The sequence below is a fragment of the Panthera pardus genome, unplaced genomic scaffold (genome assembly GCF_024362965.1).
Source record: "Panthera pardus isolate Hobbes unplaced genomic scaffold, ASM2436296v1 HiC_scaffold_15, whole genome shotgun sequence".
NCBI classification, from domain to species: Eukaryota; Metazoa; Chordata; class Mammalia; order Carnivora; family Felidae; genus Panthera; species Panthera pardus.
Window position 1 is genome coordinate 14,262,857 of NW_026526710.1, and position 27,888 is coordinate 14,290,744.

A 27,888-nucleotide genomic window follows, 5' to 3' on the forward strand; every position below is an offset into this window, starting at 1 on the left:
CTCATACACTGCTGGTGGGAATGTAAAATGATGCATTTTTGGAAAACTGCATCACTGGTGGTTCCTCAAAAACTTTAGCATAGCTACCACATGACCCAGTGATTCCACTCTGAAATACATATGCAAGAGAACTGAAAATACTCATCCACAAAGAAACCTGTACATGAATGTTCACAGCAGCATTATTCATAATCGTCAAAAGTGGAAAAAACCCAAATGTCCATCAACAAAATATAAACTATTATTTGGCCATAAAAGGAATAAAGTGTAAATAAATGTTACAACATCAACAACCCTTAAAAAGATTACACTAAATGAAGGAAGGCAGACAAATGACCACAATTTGTAGGATTCCACTTATATGAAATATCCAGAATAGGCAAATCCACAAAGACAGAAAGTAGATTGGGATTTCCAGGGACTGCAGGGAAGGGAGAATGGGGAGAATGGGGAGAATGGGGGACTATTAATCAGAACAAGGCTTCTTGGGGTGCCTGGGTGACTCAGTTGGTTAAGCATCCGACTTCAGCTCAGGTCACAATCTCACGGTTCATGGGTTTGAGCCCAGGGTCAGGCTCTGTGCTGACAGCTCAGAGCCCGGAGCCTGCTTCAGATTCTGAGTCTCCCTCTCTCTCTGTCCCTCCCCCGACTCATGCTCTGTCTCTCTCTCAAAAATAACTAAATACTAAAAAAAAAAAAAAAAAAGTTCAAGGCTTCTTTCTGAGGTGATGAAAATGTTCTGAAATTAGTGAATGGTGATCAATGCACAACTCTATCGATATACTTAAAACCACTGAAGTGTACACTTCGAAAAGGGTGAACTTTAGGGTGAACTTTATCTCAATAAACCTGTTCTTTTAAAAGAAATATACATGGGGCATCTGGGTGGCTCAGTCGGTTAAGCATCCGACTTCGACTCAGGTCACAATCTCACCCGCGTCGGGCTCTGTGCTGACACCTTGGAGCCTGCTTCGGATTCTGTGTCTCCTCTCTCTGCCCCTCCCCAATTTGTGCTCCGTCTCTCAATAAATAAATAAATATTAAAAAAAAATACATGTTTGCAAATGAATACATGAATACATCATTCAGGTATTCAAATGAATATATGCACTCAGGTATTCCTGTGTTCAAATGAACACATGACATGATAAAGAATGTTAAAGAATAAAGTATGGGAGGGAGAGGGAGACAAGAGTTGAAGCAAGGAAGAGATAAACAAAAAAACAAAGACAGACCAGGGGCACCAGGGTGGCTCAGTCCATTAAGCATCTGACTCGATCTCAGCTCAGGTCTTGATCTCAGGGTTGTGAGTTCAGGCTCCACAGTGGGCTCTGCGCTAGGCATGAAGCCTACTTAAAGAGAAAAACAAAAACAAAAACAAAACAAAGAAGGATTAAAAAAATACAAGGCTGGGGGCACCTGGGTGGCTCAGTCGGTTAAGCGTCCGCCTTCAGCTCAGGTCACGATCTCGCGGTCTGTGAGTTCGAGCCCTGCGTCGGGCTCTGGGCTGATGGCTCAGAGCCTGGAGCCTGCTTCTGATTCTGTGTCTCCCTCTCTCTCTGCCCCTCCCCCGTTCATGCTCTGTCTCTCTCTGTCTCAAAAATAAATAAACATTAAAAAAAAAAAAATTAAAAAAAAAAATACAAGGCTGCAGGCCTTGCGTGGGGGGACTGAGTCAGGCTGAATAAGCGTACAATGAGGGGAGCATAAAGAATAAAAATGAGGGAGCTCCGGTTGCAGAGTCCAGCAGGTAATTTGTAACAGGGGAGAGACAGCAAACCTGGGTAACTGTAACGATTCAATGGAGTTTGCAGAAACCGGACCAGAAAGGGAGAACAAGAAAGAACATGAGAGAAAAGATTTAAGACTAGCCCAAACCCACTAATATTTAAAAAGAAAAGTGTACAAGAAGAAAATTTAATAGTTTCCGCTCAAGAATCCTTGAGCCTGGTAGGATAAAACCAAACCATAACAAGAAGCTTCCAGGCAAAGAAGGGAGTGGGCCTCAGGACACTGGCTGTCTTCTATGTAGGAGAAAAGGGGCATCTCTTGGGAGAAAGTGCAATTGTGACTGTTCTGGAAAACAAGCAGCTCCAACAGACTGCCTTGGGAATTCTCGGTAGAAGAGGTGTGACTGAAAAATGGCTGACTTAGGATTTTTCCCAAGAACATGAGAAGGGAGAGAGGAAGAAAAGGACACCTTTAATTTTTAACAGATACTTCTTTATAAATCTTAACAATGCTGCCAGATTTTTTGCATGCTTCTTTCCTAAGCTTAACCAAGGTCTTTTAAATTTTTCTTCGGATAACCTCAGTTCTTTTGACAAGAAGTATAATATGGGCTTTTATCATTTTTTTCTTAAGATTTATTTTTAAGTAATCTCTACGTCCAACATGGGGCTCAAACTCACAACCCTGAGATCAAGAGTCACACTCTCTCCCCACTGAGCCAGCCAAGCGCCCTTCCTTTATCATTTTTGTTTTCCCTAGGCTACACGCACAATGGATAAACTTGAAATTTAATATCTTGATTTCTTAAACCTTGATTGTCCAAATACATCAAATTAAAACAAAAAACCAACCAAGGTGAAGGTATATATACAAGGGGAGAGGGGGAAGCAATATACAACAAATGCATATTTCCTCTAGAGCCAGGAAGAAAGTTAATGCCCACCTGGTTTCTGGATTACAACACAGATATTAGAGATAGTCCCCTCCTTCAAGAAGTAAGATTTGAATTAGACACCAAGATACAATTAAATAGACTGCAAACTGGTGTGTACAATGGGAGGTGTCTCAGGGCCTGAGAGGTCATGCACACCTGGAGTGAAAAACTCCAAAGGGCAGGGACTAGGTGATCTCTACACTCTTGGTAGTGCTGACATGCCTAGCACATAACACACCCAGCAGATGTAACAACCTTCAGTCAAACCACACACTCTGCTGTGCACTGTGATGTCACTGGCTCATGGAGTAAACAGACAAAACACAGGCCACCAAATCCTACCTGGACAAGGAACTGGACAAGTATGCCGGAGATAGGTCAAGAGATCCCTTCAAGGCAAGGTAATATCTAAGCTGAGTTTGAAGGAGATAATTCAGATGAAGTGAGCGAAGAGCATTCCAGCAGAGGGAAACATGGAGACTGGAAAGAGGTAAGGGACCAAGAGTTACTCAGCAAAACTCAGTGAAGCACCAAAAAGGGGGAGTAGAGGGATGAGAGTGGAGGCCAGAGCCCAGTGATGAGGTGTCACAGATACCAAGCTAAGGATTAGTAAATCCGATTATGAAGATAGTGGGAGCCACTGAAGTCCTTAAAATTGGGGATGGGGGTGAGGGTGGGGTTGGGAGGAGTGACTATGAACAGATATATTTTGGAAATATGGAGGCAGGAACAAACCTCTGGATTTAATCAGAAAAGAACTACACTGAAGACATGGGAAACGATCAAGAAAAGCACTGTAAACAAGATCTGCACTCTTTTCTAGGGGACAAATTTCCTTTTGGGGGTTACCAAATTATCCTTTGAAAATGGACAACTTATGGAGCACCTGGCTGGCTCAATAGGTGGAGCACATGACTCCTGATCTCAGTGTTGTGAGTTCAAGCCCCACATTTGGCGTGAAGCCTACTTAAAATAAAAATTTGGGGGGTACCTGGGTGGCTTAGTCGGTTAAGCATCCAACTTCAGCTCAGGTCATGGTCTCACAGTTGGTAACTTCGAGCCCCGCATTGGGTTCTTTGCTGTCAGTGCAAATCCCACTTCAAATCCTCTCACTCCTCTCTGTCAGTACCCTCCCCTATGCGCAGACACTGTCTCTCTCTCAAAAAAAATAAACATTAAAATAAATAAATAAAATAAAAAATTTTTTAAAGTTTTGAACATGGAGAACTTACAGGTAGCTGAGAAGAGTACAGAAGTTAGTATTACGAAAAATTAAACTGCATTTGTAATTTTAATTCAAGACACTTAAAATGAGGGGCACCTGGGTTGGCTCAGTTGGTTGAGCATCTAACTCTTGGTTTCAGCTCAGATAATGACCTCACTGTGAATTCAAGCCCCAAGTCAGGCTCTACGCTGATAGTGTTGAGCCTGCTTGGGATTCTCTCTCCCTCTCTCTCTCTGCCCTTCCCCCACGCTTGCGTGTGCCCGTGCTTCTAGGCACTTTCTCTCAAAATAAATAAATAAACTTAAAAAAAAAAAAAAGACACTTTTAAAATATATGTTTGGAGCACCTGGGTGGCTCAGTCGGTTAAGCATCCAACTTCAGCTCAGGCCATGATCTTGCAGTTTGTGAGTTTGAGCCCCACATTGGGCTCTGTGCTGACAGCTCAGAGCTGGCAGCCTGCTTTGGATTCTGTATCTCCTCCTCTCTCTGCCCCTCCCATGCTCATGCTCTGTCTCTGTCTCTCAATAATAAATAAATGTTAAAAAAAATTTTTAATGTATGATACATTTTAATATATTACAGTTTTGTGAGTACAAAAATAAGTAAGTAAAAAAATTTACAATAACTAACTCTAAGTCCTATTAACAACAGACCAGGATGAATTTTATAAAGACTTCGCAGATATAGAGATCATCTGCTACATTAGTTTTGAGAGACAGAGCACAAGCTGGGGAGGGCCAGAGAGAGGGGGAGACACAGAATCCGAGGCAGGCTCCAGGCTGTGAGCTGTCAGTACAGAGCCTAATGTGGGGCTCGAACTCACCAGTCGTGAGATCATGATCTGAGCCTAAGTCGGATGCTTAAACGTCAAAATCTGAGCCGAAGTGGGACGTAACCCAATGAGCCACCCAGGCGCCCCTGCTACATTCACTTTGGAACAAAGCATAGCCACTTCTTTGCTTCAGCATATCTGAAATTCAATCTATAAGCCTAATTTCTTGATAAGCTGTTTCACAGCAAAATTCTAAAGTCACATACTAAAAGATTTCTGAGCTAACAGAGAAACCCCATGGGGGTTCTTTACCTCGGCAGCTAGTCTATTCACCACTAACAATTCCAACTACCAGGAGGAATTTCCCTGCCTAGGCTTATTTTGTTGGCACAAGCACACACACACACACACACACACAAAATATCCTGACACTTTATATCCAGTAGGAAAGAATAATCAGAATAGTAACATCTTTAATATCAAGCAAATGTAACAAAGCCTTCTCAGTTGCCTGTGTATTTGGACAGATGACCACGAAGTAAACTCATACTTACTTTTAAAAAATAACCTTTATTTTAATTTTTTTAGCACCAAAAGCCCCAGGAAATTTTCCCTGAACTCCCTAACAATAGCAAAACAATAGTTTCTAGGCTCTCTTTTTATCTAAAAATATATTATTGTGATAAGATAACCAGCCTGTATTTGCCATTTACAATCACCATATACCACCATTTGCCAGCACCATCATTTCATAAAAGATGTTTAATTTTTAACACCAAGAAAATGACATATATTTTTTTAGAAAGGGCAATCCTGGGGCGCCTGGGTGGCTCAGTCGGTTGGGCGTCCGACTTCAACTCAGGTCACAATCTCACAGTCCGTGAGTTCGAGCCCCGCGTCAGGCTCTGGGCTGATGGCTCAGAGCCTGGAGCCTGCTTCCGATTCTGTGTCTCCCTCTCTCTCTGCCCCTCCCCCATTCATGCTCTGTCTCTCTCTGTCTCAAAAATAAATAAACGTTAAAAAAAAAATTTTTTTTTTTTAAAAAAAAGAAAGGGCAATCCTTTAATTGAATAAATTTAATGAAAAATTTCCCATATTGTCCTTGTTTTTCTCAATATGCCAAGGCCCATTCAACACTCCATTTCAGGGGTCTGACCAAGAGTCTCCAAGATTTGTTCTCACCAACTCCCAGTCCTTGTGGAGGGACCACAAACAATGTCATGGAACTGGTGAGAAGACCCAGTTCTACCAAAAGCCAGAGGACTCTATTGACAAGGATACATTAAATGTTAAAACTGGCAACTTGGGCGCCTGCGTGGCTTGGTCAGTTAAGTGTCTGACTTCAGCTCACATAATAATCTCCTCACGAGTTCAAGCCCTGCATGAGGCTCTCTGCTGTCAACACACACAGCCTGCTTCAGATCTTCTGTCCCCCTCTCTCTCTGCCCCTGCCCTGCTTGCGCTCGCGTTCTCTCTCTCTCTCTAATCAATAAACATTAAAAACAAAAACAAAAACAAAAAACGGGAACTCAAGCTCCTTTCACCTCCACCCCTCCTTCACCCACTCCACCCCCATCCACACTTTACAAATAGGGAAAGGAAGGTCCAGAAAGGAAAACTGACTTGCCCAAAGCCATAAAACCAAGAGAATCTCTAGCCTGCTGACACCCTCACTGACTAGTCCTCGACTGAGCTGGACAGTTGATGTAATACTATATACAAGTTAGCCATGTGATTTAAATATGTATGTGGTTATATGGCAAGTCTTAGGTGAAAACCCAACCCTGGTAGTAATTTTGAACCCATATACTATCATCTGAGTCATCTGAAATTAAGATGTACTGTCTCAAATCAATTATAAAGAGAACCTCTGCTTCACAGAAACCCCATCTCAAGACACACAATGTAGATATACATCCTAAAAATGCAAGTTTAAAGCTTTTCTATGGCACAATATTCACTTTCTTACTGAAAATGAATGTCAAGAAAAATCCCTACACACCTAGAGTATACACAGGCTATTAAGAAACATTCTCCAGCTACCTAAAGTTGCTGAGTCTTTAAAGGCTCTGCTTGGTGCACACTAAATCAAAAGAGGGAAAGAGACATTTTTAAGAAGGAAGATAAATTATTGGATCAACTAGCTATTTCTTTACCAAAAAATTTTTCCCCAAATCAATAACCCTACTGCTCCTTACAGATATACCTATCAGTATTGTTTGACTATTTCATAACCTGCGTGTGTTATGCTGATGTCTACTGATATCTACAAAGCTCTGATTTCATCTCAAGATACATCCTCCTGGCTGACAGCAAACGCTCTTGGGCTCTGCAACATTTTTCAGTTTCCTGAATCTGTTGTAAACTTAGGAAACATTATCAATGACTTGAGACGCTCTTCTTACGATATTTTTCTCTGTAACCAACACACTGCAGAGAATTTATAGGAATTTTTCCTGGCCCTCCCATACCTGCCGGGAAATTACCAAGGGCATTAACAAATGAAGGATCTCTACATTTGAATGATCACAGGAATTCTTACTTGGTCTCGTAAATAGGCTGAAACTACGTGGAAACTGATTTATTTTCCAGTCATCTCCAGGGGAGGTGCTCAACAATGAAGTATGTCTTAAATATAACCAGTTATGCCATACAATGACCAGATTGAGTTAAATGCAGAATTCCTCGGCAAAACACCAGATTCATATCCAACCTGATGCAAGTAACCAGGTTTCAAGAAAAAAACATTCCGCTCGCATAAAGATGACCTCCCATGGGCGCGGGCGAGGGTGGGGGCGCGTGCCCTGGCGGAAACAGAGCCTTCAGGAGGCCCGGGGTCCGGCGCCCGCAGCCCTGCTCCCAGAACCGCGTCCTCGAGGCCCCGGGCAGCGCTGTCTCCGCAGGGAGAAGGGACCAGGGCTATGGGGCGCCGGCCCCAGCCTCTCCTGGGGAGCGAGGAAAGGAAACGGAGAGGGTCACGTTCAGCCCGACGCCTCAAAGGGACCAGCAGGCGGGGACTGGGGTGGGGGGGGTGCAGAGCCACCTGGGACCCAATAACAGACAGGAGTGGCCGCGGACCCAGGGGTCGGCCTAGGTGCCCGGGAAGGGGACAGCGCAGGCGCGGGACGGGCCGGGGGGGGGGGGGGGGGGGGGGGGGGCCAGTGGGGGACCGCGCAGGCGCGGGCCCGCTGGGGTCTGCGGGGCCGCCTGGGCCTGGCCGCGCGGGCGGCGCTGAGGAGATGGACAGGCCCGCCAGCGCACACTGAGGGAACCCGGCCCCGGCTCTTACCGCGCGGCGCCGCCTCGCTCGCTCGCTGGCTCCGGGATGGGGCCGGGCGGCGAGCTCGCCCGGTGGCGCGGCCCGAATCCGTTGAGTCCGGCCTCAGGGCAGCAGCCAACCCCGCGGCGCCGTTCGCCCGGCCCGCCCTGCCTCCTTCGCGGCCCCCGCCCTCGGCCCGCCCCTGGTCCGCCCCACACAGCGCCTGACAATTGCGCAGGCGCCCTAAGGCTCCGCCCACGTCCCGTCGCCGCGCAGGCGCCTACGGCCCCGCCCACTCCGTTCACCTCCCGCCGGTCTCTGGGTAGCGCAGGCGCCCTTTCACCTGGCCAGCCACAAAAAAAGACTCCGGCACGTGGTTCTGACGGGTCAGGTTTTGCGCCAGAGCTCCGGATGGCAGATGCTCCTGGGTGCTGCGTTTGGCGCGGTGGGGTGATGAGTGTAGAGCTCTCTTGTCCCAAAGCCTTACCTCAGCTCAAAGGTCCACCTTTCCTGCAGCACGTATTTACAGTGTACCAAGGACGGTGCCAGGCATGAGGTAGACAGTAGCGATAAAAACACAAGCCCTGCCCTCCTGGCGCTCCCCGTGCAGCAGGGGACACAGACACTAAACAGGTGAGCAACCAAAAACATGAAGCTAAGTATCTTTATCAAGTTAAGGAAGTTCTGTTAGGTCACTATTATCTTACAGATTTTTTCCTTTGCTTGAACTACGTTAATAAATGTTTATTACATCATGTTAGTTTCCCGTGAAAAAGAAAAATTGGACTTGATAAATTTTTCATACATTGCTGGACTATTCACTAATATTTTATTTAGCATTTTTGCATTTATGCCCATAAAGGATGTTGCCCTTTACTTTTTGCTTTCTTTTTTTATTTATTTTCTGTTTTGGAGAAAGAGAGAGCACCAGCGGGGGAGAGGGGCCGAGGGAGAGAGAATCCTAAGCAGGGTCCATGCTCAGCATAGAGCCCAACACGGGCTCGATCCTACGACCCTGGGAGCTGAAATCAAGAGACCTACGCCCAACCCACTGAGCTGCCCGATACCCCTACTTTTGCTTTCTTGTACTGTCCATGGCTGGTTTGGGATTTAATTTATAATAAAGTCATAATGAGTTGAGGCGACTGCTGTTTTCTTCTTTATCTGGAAGATTATGTATAAGAGGATGTTTCTGTTCTTTGCAATGTTTGCTGAGGTTGCCTATAAAATTATCCAGGCATGGTATTTTTCTTTGGTTTTGTTTGTTGTGAGACTTTTCGGGGGATAGGATGCTGATTTTAAACTAAGCATTCCATTTCTTTAATGGTTCTATATTTAGACAATTTTTTTTTAATGTAGGCTCTATGCCCAACATGGGGCTTGAACTCACTACTCAGATCAAGAGTTGCGTGCTCTACAGACTGAGCCAGCCAAGCACCCCCAGACAGAATTTCTACTTCTTTCTGTGTCATCTTTGATAAGTCATATTTTTGTAGGAAAGTGGCTGTTTTATTGATGTTTTCAAAAACCATTGGCATAAAGTTATTCATATAATTCCCTTATGGTTATTTGTTTTAATTTTATTTCAGAATTTTAATTTCAGAAGACATCCATTCCTATGGTTCCTCTTCCCAAATGCACTTACTTGTATTCAGTTTCTGGATATCCTTCTAGAGATACTTTATGAATATAAACAAATATAAAAAATAAATAGATATGTTCTAGGGCACCTGGGTGGCTCTGTCAGTTAAGCGTCCATCTTCGCCTCAGGTCATGGTCTCATGGTTTGCCAGTTCGAGCCCCACATAGGGCTCTCTGCTGTCAGCACAGAGCCCACTTTGGATCCTCTGTCCCCCTGTTTCTCTGCCCCTCCCCTGCTTGTGCTCTCTCTCTCTCTCAAAAATAAGTAAACATTAAAAAAAAAAACCCACATGAGCAAGTTTACCTCTGTACCGTCGGTTCCATCCTTTAGACCCTTACCTAGGTCCTCACGGGCCCCTGTGTCTCTGCAGCCATGAAGACAAAACCTGTTTCCCACAAGATGGAGAATACATACAGGTTTCTTACATTTGCTGAACAATTGGGGAATGTGAATATTGATATTATTCACCAGATTGATAGAACTGCAAGCTATGATGAGGAAGTCGAAACCTACTTTTTTGAGGATCTGCTGAAATGGAGAGAACTGAACCTTACAGAACACTTTGGCAAATTTTACAAAGAAGTTATTGACAAGTGCCAGTCCTTCAATCAGTTGGTCTGTCATCAAAATGAGATAGTTCAGAGTTTGAAGACTCACCTGCAAACCAAGAACAGTTTTGCTCATCAGCCCCTTTTGGATTTGGTTGTACAGTTGGCACGAGATCTGCAGACAGACTTCTATCCACATTTTCAGGATTTTTTCCCGACCATCACCTCAATCCTGGAGACTCAGGACACAGTTACTAGAATGGGCTTTCACCTCACTGTCCTATCTTTACAAGTACCTGTGAAGACTGATGGTGAAGGACATGTCCAATATATACAGATGACCCTTTTCTCTCTCTAATTTGGGTTTGGTTTGATTTTTGTTCCTTTTAAATTTTAGTTTATCTTACGTACAATTCAGTGCTGTTTAGTAAATTTATAAAGTTGTGTAAATACGACCATAATCCAGTTTAAAAACATTTCCATCATCCCCAAAAGATTTCTTATGTCTGTCTACAAGTCAGTTGTGCTCCCCCTCTGCATCAGTTTTGAGGGCAAAAGCATATGGCCTCTCCTTCACTAACGCTCTCTCTCTCCCTTTCTCTCTCTCAAATTGAAAGAGAGAAAGGGAGGGAGAGAAAAAAAGAAGGAAAGATTTCATAGAAACATTCTGCTTTCAGATTACAGGGGAAACCTTTATTGTTTTCTTTATAAATACTATTATTTATTTTCTTTTTTTATTGTCATTTTTTATTTTTAATGTTTATTTTTGAGAGAGACAGAGTGTGAGTGGGGGAGGGGCAGAGAAGGAGACACAGAATCGGAAGCAGGCTCCAGGCTCTGAGCTGTCAGCATAGAGCCCGACACAGGGCTCGAACCCACGAATCATAAGATCATGACTTGAGCCAAAGTCAGACGCTCAACCAACTGAGCCACTCAGGTGCCCCACTATTATTTATTTTCTATTCTTCTGCCTCCTTTCACTCAACATTAGGCCTATGAGATTAATCAATTTTGTTGCATGTACCTGTGGCATGCAAAATTAATATCTATTTGGTTACTGTATAGTGTTCCATTGTGTGAATTTACCATACCATACTAGATCCATTTTCCTACTGATGGACATTTGGTTTGTCTTCAGCTGTGAGCTGTTAGTGGATGGAAAATTGCATGAAGCAAAAAAGATTCCTGGATTCTCCAATGGAAAGTTATGCATCCTTGGAACATACCCTTCTAGGTTGTCTGGTTCTGATTTTGTGGGGGCTCTGAGCCTTCTATTATCTTTGAGCTCTTTTACAACTCTGCAAATTGTAGAAAACTGATAGCAATGCAAATGGTTCTTATCTAAGGATAACCCTCCCCCACAGTGGAAAAGTCAGTTTTGCCTCCATTTGCAAGTTTATTTCAATATTTCTGATCTATAAATGTGTCTGACCTTTGGATTCTACTTTGAACTGATAGTAGCATCTTTTTTTTTCTTAAAGTATATTTATTTTGAGAGAGAGAGCAGGGGAGGGGCAGAGAGACAGAGAGAGAGAGAGAGAGAGAGAGAGAGAGAGACCATCCCAAGCAGGCTCAGCACTGCCAGAAATAGGCTTGATCTCACGACCCTGAGCCGAAATTAAGAGCTGGACACAACTCACTGAGCAACCCAGGTGCCCCCTGATAGTAACATCTTACTGGCAACTTGTTTAATTAACAAATTGTTACTTGGTACGTGTTTATTTTATATCCACCTAAGGGTCATGATTTTACTTTTTTTTTTCATTTTTAAATTTAATTTTAAATTTTATCCTCTAACACTAGAAAGAAAGTTCCTAGGAATATCCGGGATCTAGCAAAGTACTTTTAATGAGCCAAAACTACTGAAATAGATGTTCTCCCATTGAAATTCCAAAGCAAAAGAGCCATTTTTGACCAAGCAGGAGGCTGCTGACATTTCCTGAGCAGCAACCAGGCCTGTGGAACCAGACCCTGTGCCTGGGGCTGGGGCTGGGGATGGGGCAGAGATGGCTTTGACCAGTTATCTAGCCTCTAAGAATCTTCTCTGGCCCAGGCAGCAGGGTAAACTGGTCCTAAATCAGGTAAGCAGTTGCTAAGGTGTCCTGGAGGAATCAGTGGTATTTGAGCAGCATTTCCATAAAGAGAGGGCACATCCCGGATAGAGGACAGCAGGAGAAAGAGCAAGGAACTGAAGGCAAACAGGCATTGGCAAAGACAAGGAACAGAGCAGCAGGCAGCATGGCTGTCCATGCAGAGGTGGGGGTAGGGGCAGAGCAGAGAATCTTCCCCACCAGGCCTTAGAACTTGGGTTCAATAGTGTGGACAGCGACTAGTAACTGCACCTTTGGGACACGGAAGTGATGTACTGCAAGATTGCCTTTGGAGGACCGGCGTCCTGGCATGCACAGGATTGGGAGGCAACCCTCACAGTCGGGGGCCTGCTCATGGTTCTGGGGGTTGGGGAGTCTGGGAGGTCTGGGCTAGTGACAGGGTGGGAGAGAAGGAGACAAATCTGAGGGTGGGGCACACAGAACCATCTGGACTTCAGTCTGTGGCTGGACCTCAGTGCTGGCATCTGTGTGGTCCCATCAACCTCATCCATACTCCATCCTTTGTCCTTGCTCATCCTCCTTGGCTCCCCAGAACCAAAGGGGAGGAAAGAACAGGCATTTGTTGCAGCTGCTGGCCTGGAGCAAGAGAGAACCTGGGGAAGCATGTGGCTCACTGCCTGTGCAGGAGGTCATCTATCAGTGTGTGAGCCCCTCCCAGGTCCCAACCTCCATCTGGCTATGGCCACCGAGTGGCAGGGTTTGGGACACTGTGATGATTCATTCGTGAGCTGAGAGCGCCCCTCGGGTCAGACCCTGCTGGCCCTACCATGCTAGGGTCTCAACACCACTAAGGTGTGCTGAGCCCTGCAGCCTGGAACCCCTTTGAGCTCAGTGCTGCTGTTTTCCCACTGACCCACTCAGCTCACCCGGATGCCCACCGCAATCACTGACTGCCCCACTCAGGCCCAGCTGCTTCATCCGCACCACAGCTGGAGAAATCAAACAGCATCGGCAGTAGGCCAAGTTGTAATCGGAAAACAACTGTTCCCAACAGTTAGCAAGCCATCAGCTTTGAGTGCCAGGACGTGGAGTTTGAGATTCTTGACATGCATCCCTCAGAGCCAGGGAAGCTCTGGGTCCCAGGAAATATGCAACTGTCAGCTGAGCAATGATGTGTCTGCAAGCAGAGATGGGCTGTTGGCCTTCCACATCTATGCTGCTCGCTCCAGGAGGGACCCATGTACTGGCGACCACAGCCTGAAACCCCAAAACCTCCTTGCAATGCCCAGCTGGCCTGCAGGTGACCCAGAAGGATACAAGGCATCCACCTTGTGGCCACCTTATGGCCTACAGAGATCAGACATAATCAGGCCCTCTTATGACACAGTCAGGGAAACTGAGGCCTGTGAGCATTTCTGGGGGTCCCAGACTTGAGCTCAAACCCTGGCTCAGACAGCCACTGGCTATGTGACCTCAAGCATATTCCTCAACCTCTCTATGCCTCCAGTTCTTCTGTGAACAATGGCAATACTCCCCTGCCAGTTGGGGTCCTGGGGGGACTAAATAACAGGACCCCACACTATTTCATGCCCCCTGCACACCACACTTCTCTTCGAAGTCTTTGGCACATGGAAATCACATGGCTAATAAACGGCAATGATGCATTTAGTGTCTGCTGACATGGAGACTGTAAACATCCCAAGGACAGGGCTTGGCATGTGGTAAGGGCTCATGACATGGTTCCTCTTGTCTCTCAGTGTCCAAGTTCCCATCCACAGAAAGCAATAACCCTTGTCCAGCTTCCTGATTCAACTACCCAGCACTGGGGACCTCTGGGAAACAAATGCACATCTTGATGGGAATATGGGGACAGCAGTGATGAGCTGGAGAAAGGGACTCTAATGTAAAATGTCCAGGGTTTATTTTTTTAATTAAAGAAAAACATTTTAAATATTTAGTTTTTGAGAGAAAGAGAGATAGAGCGTGAGGGAGGGAGGGGCAGAGAGAGAGGGAGACACAGAATCCGAAGCAGGCTCCAGGCTCAGAGCTGTCAGCAGAGAGGCCGATGCGGGGCTGGAACTCAAGAACCATGAGATCATGACCTGAGCTGAAGTTGGACTCTCAATCGACTGAGCCACCCAGGCGCCCCTAAAGTGCCTGAGGTTTAAGTAATGGTCATCGGTCTTCCTAGTGTCAGTGTCTAACTGAATCCTTATTTATCCTTATTTTCCAGGTGAGGAAAGTGAGCTTCAGTAAGATAAATTAATCATCCAAGAGGTGCCACAAGTCTTGGCTTCTAAATCCTGGGGCTGCACCCCCAGCTGGTGTTGCCCCACACCTTGCAAAGGAGCCTCCTGGGAATTTTGCACACAACCCGAACCTCCCAACACGCCCACATCGCTGAGAACCATGTTCAGGATTTTTGGAAAAATTCACCCTTTGAGGGTAAATTTCACTCTGGGGAAATTTTAAGAAAATGGGTAAAAAGAGAGGGACATAACAGTGTATCATTATCCTGTTTGGAACCCAAAGCACTGTTTTCGCAGGAAAACCTGAAGGCAATTCAGAGAAGCTCTAGAAATATCTGGAGGAAAGACACGCCTGCTGAGAAAACATGAAACTGCCCTGGGGAATTAATTTCAAACTGGTTAGCAGGACACACCTGTCACAGAAGCCAGGGGAGGAGGGGATCAGCAGGAGGGACAGGTAGCCATGTCAGAGGCTGTCAGGGCGGGAACGGCCTTTGGCTTCCAGGCAGAGCCAGACTGACCCGGACACAAAGGAAGTGGGCACTGAGGGGCGAGACTGCAAGGGCAGGCAGCCCTTCCTGGGAGCTCGATGGGGAAGGAGAAGGAGGGTGTGGTTGTACCTGGGCGGGGGGAGTGTCAAGAAAGGGCTGTTTCTTCTTTCCCTCCTGCTTTCTGCGAGCTAGAAGTGAACTGAGTGTGTTTATGGGCAGCAGTGTTGAGATATGTGGGGCATCCTGATTGCAGAGTTCAGTAGCGGGTGGAAAAAGAATTCACCCAAGGCAGAACACAGGAGATAGAAGGACTAGGGAGCAGTGGGCAGGACAGCAAAGGAGAGACTGTCTGCCACAGGGTGGTGGTGGGGGAGACTATAGTTACAGGGTGGAGTGAGGAGGCATGGGAACAGATGGAATTTCCCCTTTTTTGGTAACTGTGACTGGTTGTAAGTAGCCCATTGGTCAGTGAGGGCTTATGGCCATTTTGAGGCAGGCGGCTTAATGAGCCTGTTTGCATTCAGCCCAGTGGTCACTGTGGGCCCTTTTGCCTTGCTTAAGTTTCCATTGCTCAAGCCTGTTGCCTAAAAGTGGCCTCTACAGGATTCTCTGCAGAGGTGGGGCACAGGGGGTCTATAGGTTGAGCTGCCTGAGGAGACAGGCCAGGAAAGAGCTGTCTACTTTCTCAGGGTTTCTCTTTCTCTCTCTCTTTTAAGTTTATTTATTTATTTATTTTGAGAGCGAGCGAGAGAGAGAGAGAGAGAAAGAGAAAGAGAGCATGAGAGGGGGAGAGGCAGAGAGAGAGAATCCCAAGCAGGCTCTGCACTGCCATCACAGAGCCTGACACAGGGATCGAACTCACAGACTGTGACATCATGACCTGAGCTGAAATCACGAGTCTGATACTTAACTGACTGAGCCACCCAGGCGCCCCTCTCAGGGTCTTTTGTAGGCAGGGCTGTGGTGGAAGAGGGACCCGAGGACAGTAGCCAAAGCTCTCAGGCTGGGTTGTGTGTGATGATCCCCGTGTCTGTCTCCAGGGACCCCACCCCAGCCTTTCAGTCTCTGGCCCTAGGACAAAGGAGGGACAATCCATTTCTGTTCTGAGCAGGAGCGCATTTGGAGGTGGGAGAACAGGCGAGGAAGCTGGAAAGCCAGGGTCTGGCCACAGTGTTGGATTTACTAGCAGGATGACAGTATTAGTTTCTGGAGATGGCATTACACAAGGGGGCTTAACACAACCGCAGTGGGTTCTTTCCCAGTTCTGGAAGCTGAAGTCCCAAATGCAGGTGGGAACAGGGGATGTTTCTTTCTGGATTTTTGGAGGGAGAATCCCTGTCCATGCCTCTCTCCTGGCTTCTGGTGGCTGCCAACAACCGTCAGCTTATAGATGTATCTAGCGAATCTTGGCCTTCAATCCATGTGGTGTTCTCCCTGCGTGTCTATCTTCTCTTTTTCTGTCTCGTGTAAGGATGATTGTCATTGGCTTTAGAGCACACCCTAATCTGCGAGGATCTCATCTAGAGATCCTTACCTCAATGATATCTGAAATGACCCTTATACCAAATAATATCACATTACAAGTTTCCAGTTGGACCTATCTTGAGGGGGGGAGCACAATTCACCCATTACAGGGATGATGGAAGAGCCACTTCCTCTTTCAGAGGTATTGTCTGAACGTGGGAATACTCTCATAAGGAGAATCAGAGACAATGATGGCCATGAGCTGGCTTTAGGGACCACATGGTCCAGCCAGGACAGGCATGTGGCTTAAGTTCTAAGGACCTTGAGAGCAGCAGTCATACATTACCAAGGCAAAAGGCCACAGTGCGTACCTCCTGGCAGTGCATGCCAGTCTGTCCAGTATCCCAGCCTTGTTTCCCAGTTAGCTTTTACTCCACTGGGGCTTAGGAAATCCTCAGTACCCTGAGGCCTCCCCTCCCCTACCACATTTGGGGTTCAGCCTTGACCTGCCTGTCAGGTGCTACAATTTCTCACCCATCCACTTGGCCCGGGAAGTAGGAAGCACAGGCCTTGACCCTGAGTTGGGACCTCAGAACTCTAGGGGAGGGGTCTCGAGGCTGAGTAGCTGAGGGGATGGGGGGAGCTGCATAGGGGTTTTGGGCCCCTAAGGATCACCATTGTCTGGGGACCCTCACAGTGAAACAAGCAAGCATGTGGGCCTCAGCTTGGGATGACCCTGTATATGCCATGCCTGGGTGGTGGCTATGGTTAGGTCACTCATAGGAGCCACAGGGTGACTGTGAATTAAAAAAGATTTGCATTGACTATAAGCAGAAGAGGAGGCCACAAAATATGTTTGTCTGTGAGGTTCACTGATGTAGCCTAGACAGGGCAGGTGAGTGACACCCCCTTCCCTCTGTGTGGTCATCCTGGCCCCCCACGGAGGAGTATAGGGAGAACTTAGGTTCCCAGCTTGGTTCCACTTCCAGGAGCTACAAACAAATACAAACAAAGGTCATTGTATTAACCTTAGTTACCTCTCTAAGGGCTTCTGAATATAGTCACATTGGGGGTTAGGACTTTAACATATGAATTTCCGGGGAACACAGTTCAGTTCATAACAGCCATGGCATAGTGGAGTCTGGAAAACTCTAGGTCAGCCATGAAGAGTGTGGGAAGGGGGTAGGTAATGCCAACCAGGCAGAAGAGGGATTTTTGCTGCACTCCAGCACCCCAGCATGGCATCAGTAGGAGGCAGGTCTGGCAGGAGGTGGCCTGGGTGGGCCGAAACTCAGAGGCTGGAGACCGGTCTGCAGGGGTGGTTAGGGCTCCTGCAGTCACTGCTCATTGTCCAGGCGCCCCGAGAGTTGTTTCTTGGTGATCACCAGGTGAAAGGGCCCCAGTTGGGAAGTGCAGCCCAGAAGTGTTTACCTAATGGAGCACACAAACAAGGTCATAGATGCCTTAGCTTGTTCCAAACAACTGCTCGCCACTCCCCAACATTGTAAATACTGTCTCCAAAAAATAGAAAAGACAGCAGCTATTCCCCTCTGTCCATTGTTTTTCTCTCCTTCTGGCCCATTTTCCCCTGCAGCTGGGAGGTGGGGCTCACCTCCCAGAGTTGAGACAGCAAATCCTGAGGGGGGTCCGTCAACACCACTCCTTCATGTAATTTAAATGATAGCTGTATTTAAATGAGCATCTGCAGAATCTGCTTCCCAGTGGGATGGGGCTGGAGTTTCCCTGCTGGCTGTTGGGGGCCATGCCACGGGTTTGGGAGGTCCATCTGTCCTGGTCACTCAAGCTCTTCACCCCTGGGGAGTTCCTGGGGCCGGGGTGGCCACCATCCTGGCATCTCTGCTTCTGTGGCTACTCAGCCTGCAGCTACTTTGGGACCTGAACTTGCTTAGGTACCCAGACTTGTTTAGGCCCCATTCCTAAGGCCCCTTCTTTGTCCAGCATCCCATTTGAACTTACACACCCTTGGCTGCCAGGCTCAGGTTGCAACAGAGTGACTGAAAAACGTATGGAAGAGTTTCTGGTTGGGCCCTGCCTAATTCCACCCACAGGAGAATGGAAAAGTAGTTGGTGTGTGGACTGCCCTCAGTGTTCTAGCTGAACTGGCCGGAGAGGCGCCTAGAAGGCCCTTCTCTGGACACATGGCCACGTGATGTCCGGTCAGCTGCCTGACCCAGGGTGCTCAATGCATCTTGTTTGGGAGTGCACAGATGAGCAGCTTAGGTCCCCCAAAGCAGCTGGTTTCCTTTCTGATCTCAACACATCTGAGAGGTGCAACGGGGCCCTGTCTTCCCAGAAACCGTTTACGTGGGTGCCTCTTTGTCACGGCCCTGGTTGGCCTTTCTGGGCTACAAGTATTGGGGTGACAGAGACACAGGGCTACGCCTGGCAGCTGACCCATTGCTCTCCTCCACTCCAGTTACATTGAGTTCCAACACCCCTTCCCTCAGGCCTGACAGTCCCTCCTCATCCTGGCGTGCCCCTCAGCCTGCTGCTGCTTGCTGACCCATGGCAGCTTCTCCAGGAGGCCATTTGGGCCTCTTCAAGAGCTGGGTCTGTCACCCCCTCACTTTTTCTGTTTATCTTTCCAGAGCTATTTGTGATAGTCCATCGTTAGTTCGTGGAAATGTTTCCTTTTAATGCAATTGATGCATTTTTTTGAGGGGCAAGTATAGAAGTTTTGCTGAGATTTCTACACAAAACTTTGTCTCCTTTTATTTGCCCAGGGTGTGTACATGTGGGCTACCTGGAGGCCTCAGCCTGTGTGCCCTCACGAGCCTTGCCACATCTAGGCAAAGGCTGGTGGTCAAGGCCTGGCTCTGCCCTTTCCTGCAGAAAGGGAGCTAGCTTGGGGAGCCAGCAGAACGCAGAGATCCTAGCCTCTGCTCATCTACTGGCTCTGGGACCCTGGGTGGGGAGGACTTGGTGCCCACCCCACCCCCGGCCTTGCGTGCCTCAGTGTCCCCATCTATCAAGCAAAGGGATTGGACTAAGAGGCCTCTGAGGGCCCTTTGAGGTGGAAGATCTCAGATTTGGGACCACTGGCTTGGACTTGGCTGGACATGGAGCCTGCTCTTAGGAACTTGGGTAGTCAGCTCTTGCCCGAAAAATCAACTCCTAGTAGGAGTGATATGGTAGGGCTTTATTTTATTTATTTATTTTTTGAACGTTTACTTATTTTTGAGACAGAGAGCATGAACGGGGGAGGGGCAGAGAGAGAGGGAGACACAGAATTGGAAGCAGGCTCCAGGCTCTGAGCCATCAGCCCAGAGCCCAACGTGGGGCTCGAACTCACGGACCGCGAGATCGTGACCTGAGCTGAAGTCGGACGCTCAACCGACTGCGCCACCCAGGCGCCCCTGGTAGGGCTTTAAAACATTGCAAGGCGCCTGGGTGGCTCAGTCAGGTAAGCATCTGACTCCTGGTTTCGGCTCAGGTCATGGTCTCACAGTTTGTGGGTTCAAGCCCCATGTCAGGCTCTGCACTGACAGTGTGGGGCCTACTTGAGATTCTCTCTCTTCCCTCTCTGTCCCTCCCCTACTTGTGCATATGCTCTCTGTCTCAAAAATAAACTTAAAAAAATAAAACATTTTGTTATTGTTATTGGTTTTCAAACAGGACCATGACTGTAGGGACAGAGAAAACTAACTGTAGCCTTTTAGGGGTCGAATACTCGGACAAGGGCCAGTGGGAGCCTGTTCTTCATCGGTAGATGTCAGAGTAGACAGATGGCATGGTGTAGGTGAAGCTTTTCCAATGCAGGCAAAACCCAATGTCAACTCTTATACTTGCGAGAGGAGGGCACACTGTGGGAGGAGGACTTGTGGGGGGATATTGTGGGAGGGGATGCTGGAGGGGTGCTGTGGGAGGGGGCTCTGATGCCTTTGGAGATTCTGAGGGGGGAGGCTCATCCCAGGGCATCCTGTTGCACTCTCGGTGTGACCTCCTCCGGGTCACCACAGGCCAGTGAAACGGCCGCAGTGATGCCCCATAGGCAGCAGTGTTGGGAGGCCAGCCAGAGGGAGAATCACAGGGCAGGCAGAGGACCACACACCACACTGCCCCCACCCTCGGGAGCAGACCAGGCAGCCGACGAGGAGACCTTCCTCCCTGGGGGTCTGAGGAAGGCCTTCACTGGTCACTTGCAGTCTCCGAGGTGAGCCTTACCCTTAGGAGGGTCTCGGGGTGAGACGCAGGGGGGTGGCAAATGAGTGTGACCCAGCTTCCCCCAAGTCCTACACCGGTCTCCGCCCTGGGCACAACTTCCCTGTAAACTGGACAGACTTTTCCTGAGGGCAAGGCTGGTGGCAGCTCAGAGAGACCCATGCCTGCAGGCAGCAGGAAGGCCAGACATGGCAGGACCACCAAACCTTGGTGTCAGCGGAAACCACAGAGACCAAGGAACCGGTGCAGGGCCAGGCTGTGGGGGCTGGAGTCCTCCCTGCCTCTGGGCTTGGCATGGCTGGTACCCCCACCGCCCTAAACCAGAGGGCTCCAAGCTCCTGCTCTGCTGCTTCACGTCCCAACACTGCCTGCGGTGCCCGCCTGTGGTACGTAGACACCACTGGGCCTGGCTTCTTCACTGTGGTGTGCGCTGCCCTCCTAGGTGGCCTCCGGGGCACCCGGGCCCTCTACATCGCCTGCTGCTGCTTCCAGCTCTGCTGCCCACCCCCAGCTCCCACCCAGCAGCTCGGGGACCCTCCCAGAGGTTCCGATCGTGTTTTTTTCCTTCTGAATGGAGCAATCACCACTGACACAAGTAGTCTCAGGTAACTTTAATGAAAGTGTCAGCAGTCCCTTCCCCCACGGTGGTATAGGGATGGCTGGGCCCAAAGCAGAAATGCAGCTGCAGAGACAGCCAAGCTCCCTGCTCCAGATTCGGGGGCCAGATCAAGCTCCCTGCTCCAGGCTTCTCGTCTGCTGCAGAGTCCAGCAGCCATGCCTCGTGGAAGGTCATCTCTGGGCTTTAGCACTCTATTTGCCCTATGCTCGCTTTACCAACCCCCAGGCCCGTGTGTGAGACAGGGCGACAGAGGCGGCCAGTGACCACTGCCACTGTGACCCGGCGAAGGAGCGCTTTTAGAGCTATACAAGGAAGAGTGGTCATTCTGTCATCAAACAGCACACATTCTATATAAATAAAAAGTAAGAAGGGGGAGGAGGTAGGGGGAGGGAACGAAAATTGGCACAGACACTGATATATTGCTTTCCAGTTTCAATGCGACAGATGCAAATCATGACACCAGGGGAACAGAAACGAGTGCTGGGTGTAGCTTTTCTAAGCAGAGTGTGTTCCCCTTGCAGGGCTGGAGGGATGCTAAGATGGATGGGGCTGGGAAGCCAGGCCAGAGGCGGCCCAGAGCTGGAGGCCTAAGAAACCCAGTGAGTCCAGAAATGTGCAGAGGGCAGAGGACCCTGCTCCCTGCCTCTACCCCCAGGAGAGCCACACTCCTTTAAAATGGTGGGTCTGCTCTCCTCGCAAGGAAAAAGTACAAAGAAATAAATATGGTATGTGGACATAAAACCTTTAAGGGACTTTGTTTTCTGCTGCCCTTCCCCACCCCCACCCTGCTTCAGCAGGTCCACAAGCAGAGGGGAGGCTGGAGAGCACATGTCCCCCCATGTGCTGCGAGTTTGGGCAAGAGCTGCCTATTGACGTGTCAGGCGAGCCCTCCCACCCCCACCCCTGCCACCCAGGACATGGGAGGGATCATGGGACATTGCCACCGTTACTGGTGTAATCATGTGACAAGCAAACACCTTTTCCTGAGTCACACTATTGCTTTCCTCCTCTGGTTCACTACATTCTCTTTTCTTGCAAGACCAGCATGGAAACTTGGCTTCTCAAGGTTTTTCTCCTTGCCCTAACCCCTCTCTTAAAAAAAAAAAAAAAAAAAAAAAAAAAAAAAAAAGGATGCAATTGTTTATAGATCTATTTCTTCAAAAGACTTAGCGGCCTCCCTCGTTCTCTTTTCTACAAGCTGGATGGTCAGGAGGGTTACCAGGAATGTCCTGGCTTCTGTACCGGTATCTGGAGAGCAGGGAGGGGAGGTAGCTGCCAGTCCCTGTCCTTCTACCTGCTCCAGGACAGGAGCGCCCCACCCTGAGCCTGGCCAGTGGAACAGCCCCCTGCTCCTAACCACCCCCTCCCCCCACATTCCTGACGCTCAGGAGACTTCAGAACCGGCCCCTGACAAAAACAGAGTTGGCGTGTAGAGGAAGACAAAATGCCGCTGGGACACGAATTGTCCATGGAGTACATTCTAATATCGTATTAGTTATCTGAATCTGTTAGGAAAAAAATTAGAAACTATGTAGAAAACTTAAAAATATTCAAGTATCAAAAGGCTATTCAGATCAAAGTTTAAAACGAGCTGTCAGCAAGCTGTTGCTGCCGAGAGGAAACTTTTACAAAAGTTTACTGAGTTTGTTCAGCAGAGAGCAAGAGAATGAAGTGACTGATGTCGGGGGATGATCAGGGGGAGGGAGGGTGTGGGCAGAGGGGGCGACAGGCTGGAGGAAGCCAGAAAGACTGAGGCCTTTTTAAGCCAAAGAGGAGAGCTTGTGCCCAACAGGCAGTGGACAGGGTCACTATCCCTGGAGAAGAAGCCATAAAGTGCGCAGCCTGGGCCTCCCTCCCCCTGGTGTCAGTCCTGGACAGACAGACAGGCGTTACAAGGCTCCACGGGGAGCTGCCTTCTGAGGGGCACATGAACAGCAAAAACAACGCAACAGGACAGAATAGGAAGACCCATTTCTGGACAGAGTTCCTTCTAGAAAGAAGGAGAAGGAAGGAGGCGAAAGGGGTCAAACGCTACACAGTGTTGACTTAGCTTTTCAAACTCTGTTACACAAACAGAGTTAAATTTCTAAGTCAGGGAAACTGAAAAGCCCCCACCCACACAGGGACAGGGCTGTGGCCCCCACGGTATGAAGCAGCATTGGTGTTTATTCAAGACACGATAGTGAGGGAATCTGGTCACGTTCCCTTCTCCCTGGAGAGGGTGCATCTTGACAAGCGTTCCAGTAGAAATCTCTTAAACTCTGGTAAGTTCGTAGAAACCACTCCCTTCACCTGGTCCCACGGCCAGGCCTGCTGCGCGCTGAGGCATGCTGGCTTGGGGCACCCTCTGGTGGCAGCATGGAAAACCACAGTCTGAGGCTCCTTGCAAGCTCACAGGCCCAGGGGCCGGGGGGCGGGGTCCAGAACTGCCCAGGCCACTTAGCCTTTTGCCTTGGGTAGTTGTCTCTAGGCAGTCCCTAGACAAGGGTAGTCCAGCCCTTGGGGGCGGGGTGGCCTAATTACTCCTCAAGAAGATTCGGTTCCCACTCTGTGGATAGCCCGTTTTTCCAGGAGGTTTCCAGGTCGTTCTGCTGGCCTCTCAGAGATGGAATTGACCCTTTAGACTTCAGTGGAGAATAGGATGCTCTGTCTCTTGCTGTCTGGGGCAGGGATGGCCTCCAGCTGCAGGAAGTACAGCAGCACCTGGACCTGCCGGGGCAGAGCAGGGAGGAGGAAAGAGGAAAGTGGCTCAGAGGGGTGCTCACAGCTGCAGAGTGTGCTGGCGACACAAGCCCCTCCCGCCAAGAGATCTGAAGGCCCCTGAAAATATCAGACAGGCCTTGAGAAGCCCCAGTAAGAAACAGAAAGAAGGACAGTGGCCTGGGTCCTCCCTTCCCCTCCCAGCCACACGGCCTCAGGCAAGTGCCTCTCTCAGCACCTTGGACCCCTCCCCCTGTACACCTTGGATGGGAATAACCCATAGGACCCTGGGTGGGCCAGGCAGAAGCCACCTCTGAGATCAGGCGGCATGAGCTGGAGCCTGTTTCTGCTCATACCTGGGACATGACTTCCAGGGACCAGCTGTCGGTCATGGATATGGGCTGGCTGGGGTTGGCAGGGAGCTTGCTCTCCTTCTCTGATGGCCGGAGCAGCGTGGGGCCGAAGACTGTGGCAAGGTTGTGCAGGGACATCTTGTTCACCGTCTCCTTCTCTGCCACCCTGCAGAGGGCCAAAGCAGAGGGTGCTGTTGAGACACGGCCTTCAGGATGGAGGTGAGGTGGAGGGGCCAGACCACTCTGGAGGGTGGCTCAGGGAATGTGAGAGTGGGAGCCACCCCTTTCTGCCTTGGGTTGGCTCCACAACACAGACACCCCACCCCTGGATGTGCTGGAAGCAGACTGCACCCCGGTTCTTCTGGGTTGGAGGGGCCTAGGACAAAGAGCACCTGGGGCTGGCAGGTGGCTGGGCCAGCTGTGGGCCATGACCTGGAGCGGGGAGGAAGCCCAGGCACACCACGGGCCATGGCTGAAGCGCTTCACTCTTCCCTTAAGGCCGTGGAGCAATACCCAGAACGGATGAGTAACCACAGACAGGGGTGGGGGGAGAGGGCCCTAGGAGCCATGGAGTGTGACTAGGGCCTAGGAGCCAGTGGGCCACAAGAGAACGTGCCTTGCTGCCTGGGGGCCCCTGAGGAAGAGCTGGGGTTACCTTTTCAGGTGGTCCAGAAGGAAGAGGAAGGTCAGCAGGTTGGCCTCTGGGAGCGACAGCAGCAAATTAAGCATGCAGCTCTCCTTTGCAACGGGGTCTGAAAGAGCTGCAGGGGGTTGGGAGGGGTGTTATTCTCAGGGTCATGACCAAGTTGGAGGCCCCTCCTGGGGCTCTCAGGGCAGTCCAGGCCCATCATTGTCCTGGCCCACATAGCACTGGCCCCCAGTGAGGATCCAGTGCCAGGAGGTGGCAGGCATCACCGCCCTCCCAGCCGACCTGGCCATTCCCACCTTCTGCTCAGAAGAGCCCAAGGCATGAGGAGCTGAGCATGGACTGAAGCATGAAGAGTGAGGGCAGGAAGGTTTCAAGGCCCTGGAAGTTCCCTCATCACCCTGCATACCCTGGGGGTCCTCTGCTGAATGAATGGCCCTGGAGGCTGGGTGTGGAAGCTGCAGTTGCCTTGTCCCCCCACACCCCCACTTCGGACACCACCCTCCAGGAGGACCTAGGGTCAGGTTGGGCTTGAAGCCCTATGTGACGGGACCAGGAGCTGGGGTTAGAGGAGCAGAGGGGCACTGCAGTGAGGAGGAAGGAGCCTCCAGGACCCCATACTCCGGTGTGCCGCAGTGGTACCAGCCCTTTCACCCTTTTGGGCTCCTTGGAGGAATGGGGACAGCAGGAGGCCCTTTGAGGATAGGCAAAGGCCTTCTAGGACCAACTAGGTTCTTGGTCCACTGCCACTGTGAAGTTTGGGCTCAAAGGTGGACCATGGTGGAGGGGGTGCAGCTCACCCTCACCTTGCTGTTGACATCTCTCCCACCTCAGAGCACCACTGGACAGGAGGGGCTGGGAAGACCTCCCATGCTCACCGATGCCTTCGGCGAAGTTGGGGTAGAACTCGTCGGTGAAGAGGGGCTCCGGCAACTCACGGAAATACAGCTTCAGCGTTCCGGCAATGGCGTTCACGTCCATCTCACTCATCATCACGGACACATCCTTGTTATCTGGAAGGAGCGTGGAGATGAAGCACGACCTACCTACTCACGGAGACCAAGTAGGGTTCTGCTCTCCTTGCCTCAGGCAAGTCAGCCCATAGCAGGCAGATGGTTTTTGGGGTTCCTCCTTTGAGCAGGTTGTGTCTTCTTCCAAGCATGCCAGCAGTTCTGGCAGAGGAGGCATCCTCCCGACCCCTCCCTTGCTGGGCAAGGGGAGGCCTGGCAGCAGAGCCACCACGAGAGGCTGTCAAGGCCAGTGGAGGTATCATAGACACGGTGCCCGGGCAGGAGTTGGGTGGCTACGCTCTGCAGCAACTACCTGACGGCAGGCATCTTCTGATACCGGGATTATTTGTGCCACTCTACAGTTTAAACCAGTGCCTTCCCTCTGGCCTCAGGTGGCCACTGGCCCTCTGTGTCACAAACCAGGGAGGGAAGAGTATCCAGGCACGATGTCCTGACTCTGCCACCTTCTACTCTGAGGAGCCTCTGGGGTCTCAGTGGCCTCATCTGGGGATTGAGGTAGTTCCACCAACTTAGAAGTCAGACCACACTGACTCCAAAGCTTTGGTCAGCACCTCTTTCCTACCCTGTGAAGCAGGCCAAGCCCCAGTGGGAGGTGGGGCGGCCCCACATAAGCCCCTGGGCCAACTCCACGAGAGCCATGCACATGTGGCTCAGACAGGAGAACGGGCTTCTGCGGAACCTCCTCTCACCCCTCCCTCTTCTTTTCACTGGAAAAATCAGACAAGAAGTGAAGAAAATGTACGGAGCCTAATATACTCAGCAGGAGCCTTGACCATGGAGGGTGCAAGGTCACCACACCACACCCCATCCTGCACCGCGTGGGGCCGACACTCACTGACGTCAAAGGCCGCCTTCAGCGCCTGGATGTCTGTGGCCACTCCAGACACACGGTAGATGCCTACTTCCTCCATGCCCCGCCGCTCGATCTCCTCCACGCACTGGCGCACGATGTAGGGCACCTTGGACCTCTCTCTCCTGCAGGGTGAGGGGAAGCACCTTCAGTGCCTGGCAGCCCCTGGCTCAGGCCACGGGGCTGGACCCATCAACTGTCTGCACACCTGGATGCCTAGAGATGGGGGTGATGAAGACCCCCGGGTGTGGGCGTACACAGACCCTCCTGCTGCATGCCTTCCCTTTGCTCTCAGAGTTCATGATTACCATTGTTTAGATCTTATTAGGGTCTTTCTAAGGTAGTCAGATGACCTGTGAGTTATATGTGATCTTTAGGGAAGGTCAGGAGGCTTTCCTAGGTGTTATCAGCCATAGGAAGTCAGTTAAAACATTCCAGGCATCGGGTTAATAGGTGGCTGCGGAGTCCTGGACCCAGGCTTGGCTCTGCCAAGACTGCTATGTGAGAGGTGAACCCTGACCCCTCCAGGCCTGAGCAAGAGGTGAGCCCTGTACATAGCAGCACTCCAACACCTGCTGGATTGCTGGATGAACAACCCCACAGGGCTGCCTAACCTCAGCACTCAGAATCCTGTGGTTCTAAACACTTTTTGCTCACATCTTAACAACACCCAATTCCCAGAGTAGGAGTACCCTAAAAATAGGAGATGTGCTGTTTGGAAGGTCAGCTTTAGACTAGTTTAGCAACTGGATTCGGGAGCTCAGCAAAGTTCCTTCCCAAGCCACCCCCATTAGCGGTGCTTATTTGGGGTAACTGCTGACACAGTCCTCTCTGCTCAAGCCCAGGTCCACCCAGAGAGCTGTAGGGAAGGCTGGGGTGCAGCTGGGGGCAGGGAGTGGTGTTTGGATACAATTAGGTGTCCGGGGGACATGTGACGCAGGCTCTGGCCTTTGAGGTCAGGGGCCCGGCTGGATTCCAAACAGGGGAAGTGAATGGATTCTGGGAGGAAGAGGCCTGTGTCCCTGAGAACTGCTCTCAAACCAGCATACAAACTTCTCCTCACAAGTGACCTGTGCCCCAGGGGCTGGGGTTGCCACAGGAACCCTGACTGTGACAAATTCAGAGCCAGGGAAGAAGACCC

The 27,888-nt window shown here is 49.8% G+C and overlaps 2 protein-coding genes and 1 long non-coding RNA gene across 6 annotated transcripts in view; 1 reads left to right on the forward strand and 2 right to left on the reverse strand.

Annotated features, from left to right (window-relative positions):
• The window catches only part of SPECC1L (sperm antigen with calponin homology and coiled-coil domains 1 like), a 140,493-nt gene extending 132,388 nt beyond the window's left edge, over window positions 1-8,105 (reverse strand). Inside the window, exons 1-2 of one of the 3 annotated variants that reach the window (XM_053902143.1) lie at window positions 7,952-8,065; window positions 1,236-1,349 (exon numbers count right to left, since the gene is read on the reverse strand). The gene's annotated coding sequence lies outside the window, so the exon portion shown is untranslated. Of the gene's footprint in view, window positions 1-1,235; window positions 1,353-7,951 lie in introns of all 3 variants that reach the window. The other 2 variants (XM_053902144.1, XM_019467095.2) reach the window with 2 other exon arrangements.
• Window positions 8,106-8,299: 194 nt separating this feature from the next.
• Window positions 8,300-9,064, forward strand: LOC128777018 (uncharacterized). The gene is made up of 2 exons (XR_008422163.1): window positions 8,300-8,554; window positions 8,845-9,064. It is a non-coding gene; the product is annotated as an uncharacterized LOC128777018 (long non-coding RNA).
• A 12,080-nt stretch (window positions 9,065-21,144) lies between these two features.
• BCR (BCR activator of RhoGEF and GTPase) overlaps window positions 21,145-27,888 on the reverse strand; it is a 127,620-nt gene continuing 120,876 nt past the window's right edge. For both annotated transcript variants that reach the window (XM_019467092.2, XM_053902145.1), the window contains 5 exons: window positions 26,733-26,872; window positions 25,745-25,879; window positions 24,876-24,981; window positions 24,224-24,386; window positions 21,145-23,876 (listed from right to left, as the gene is read on the reverse strand). In XM_019467092.2, the coding sequence (XP_019322637.2) occupies window positions 23,787-23,876; window positions 24,224-24,386; window positions 24,876-24,981; window positions 25,745-25,879; window positions 26,733-26,872 (634 nt within the window). In that variant the 3' untranslated portion in view covers window positions 21,145-23,786. The remainder of the gene's footprint in view (window positions 23,877-24,223; window positions 24,387-24,875; window positions 24,982-25,744; window positions 25,880-26,732; window positions 26,873-27,888) is intronic.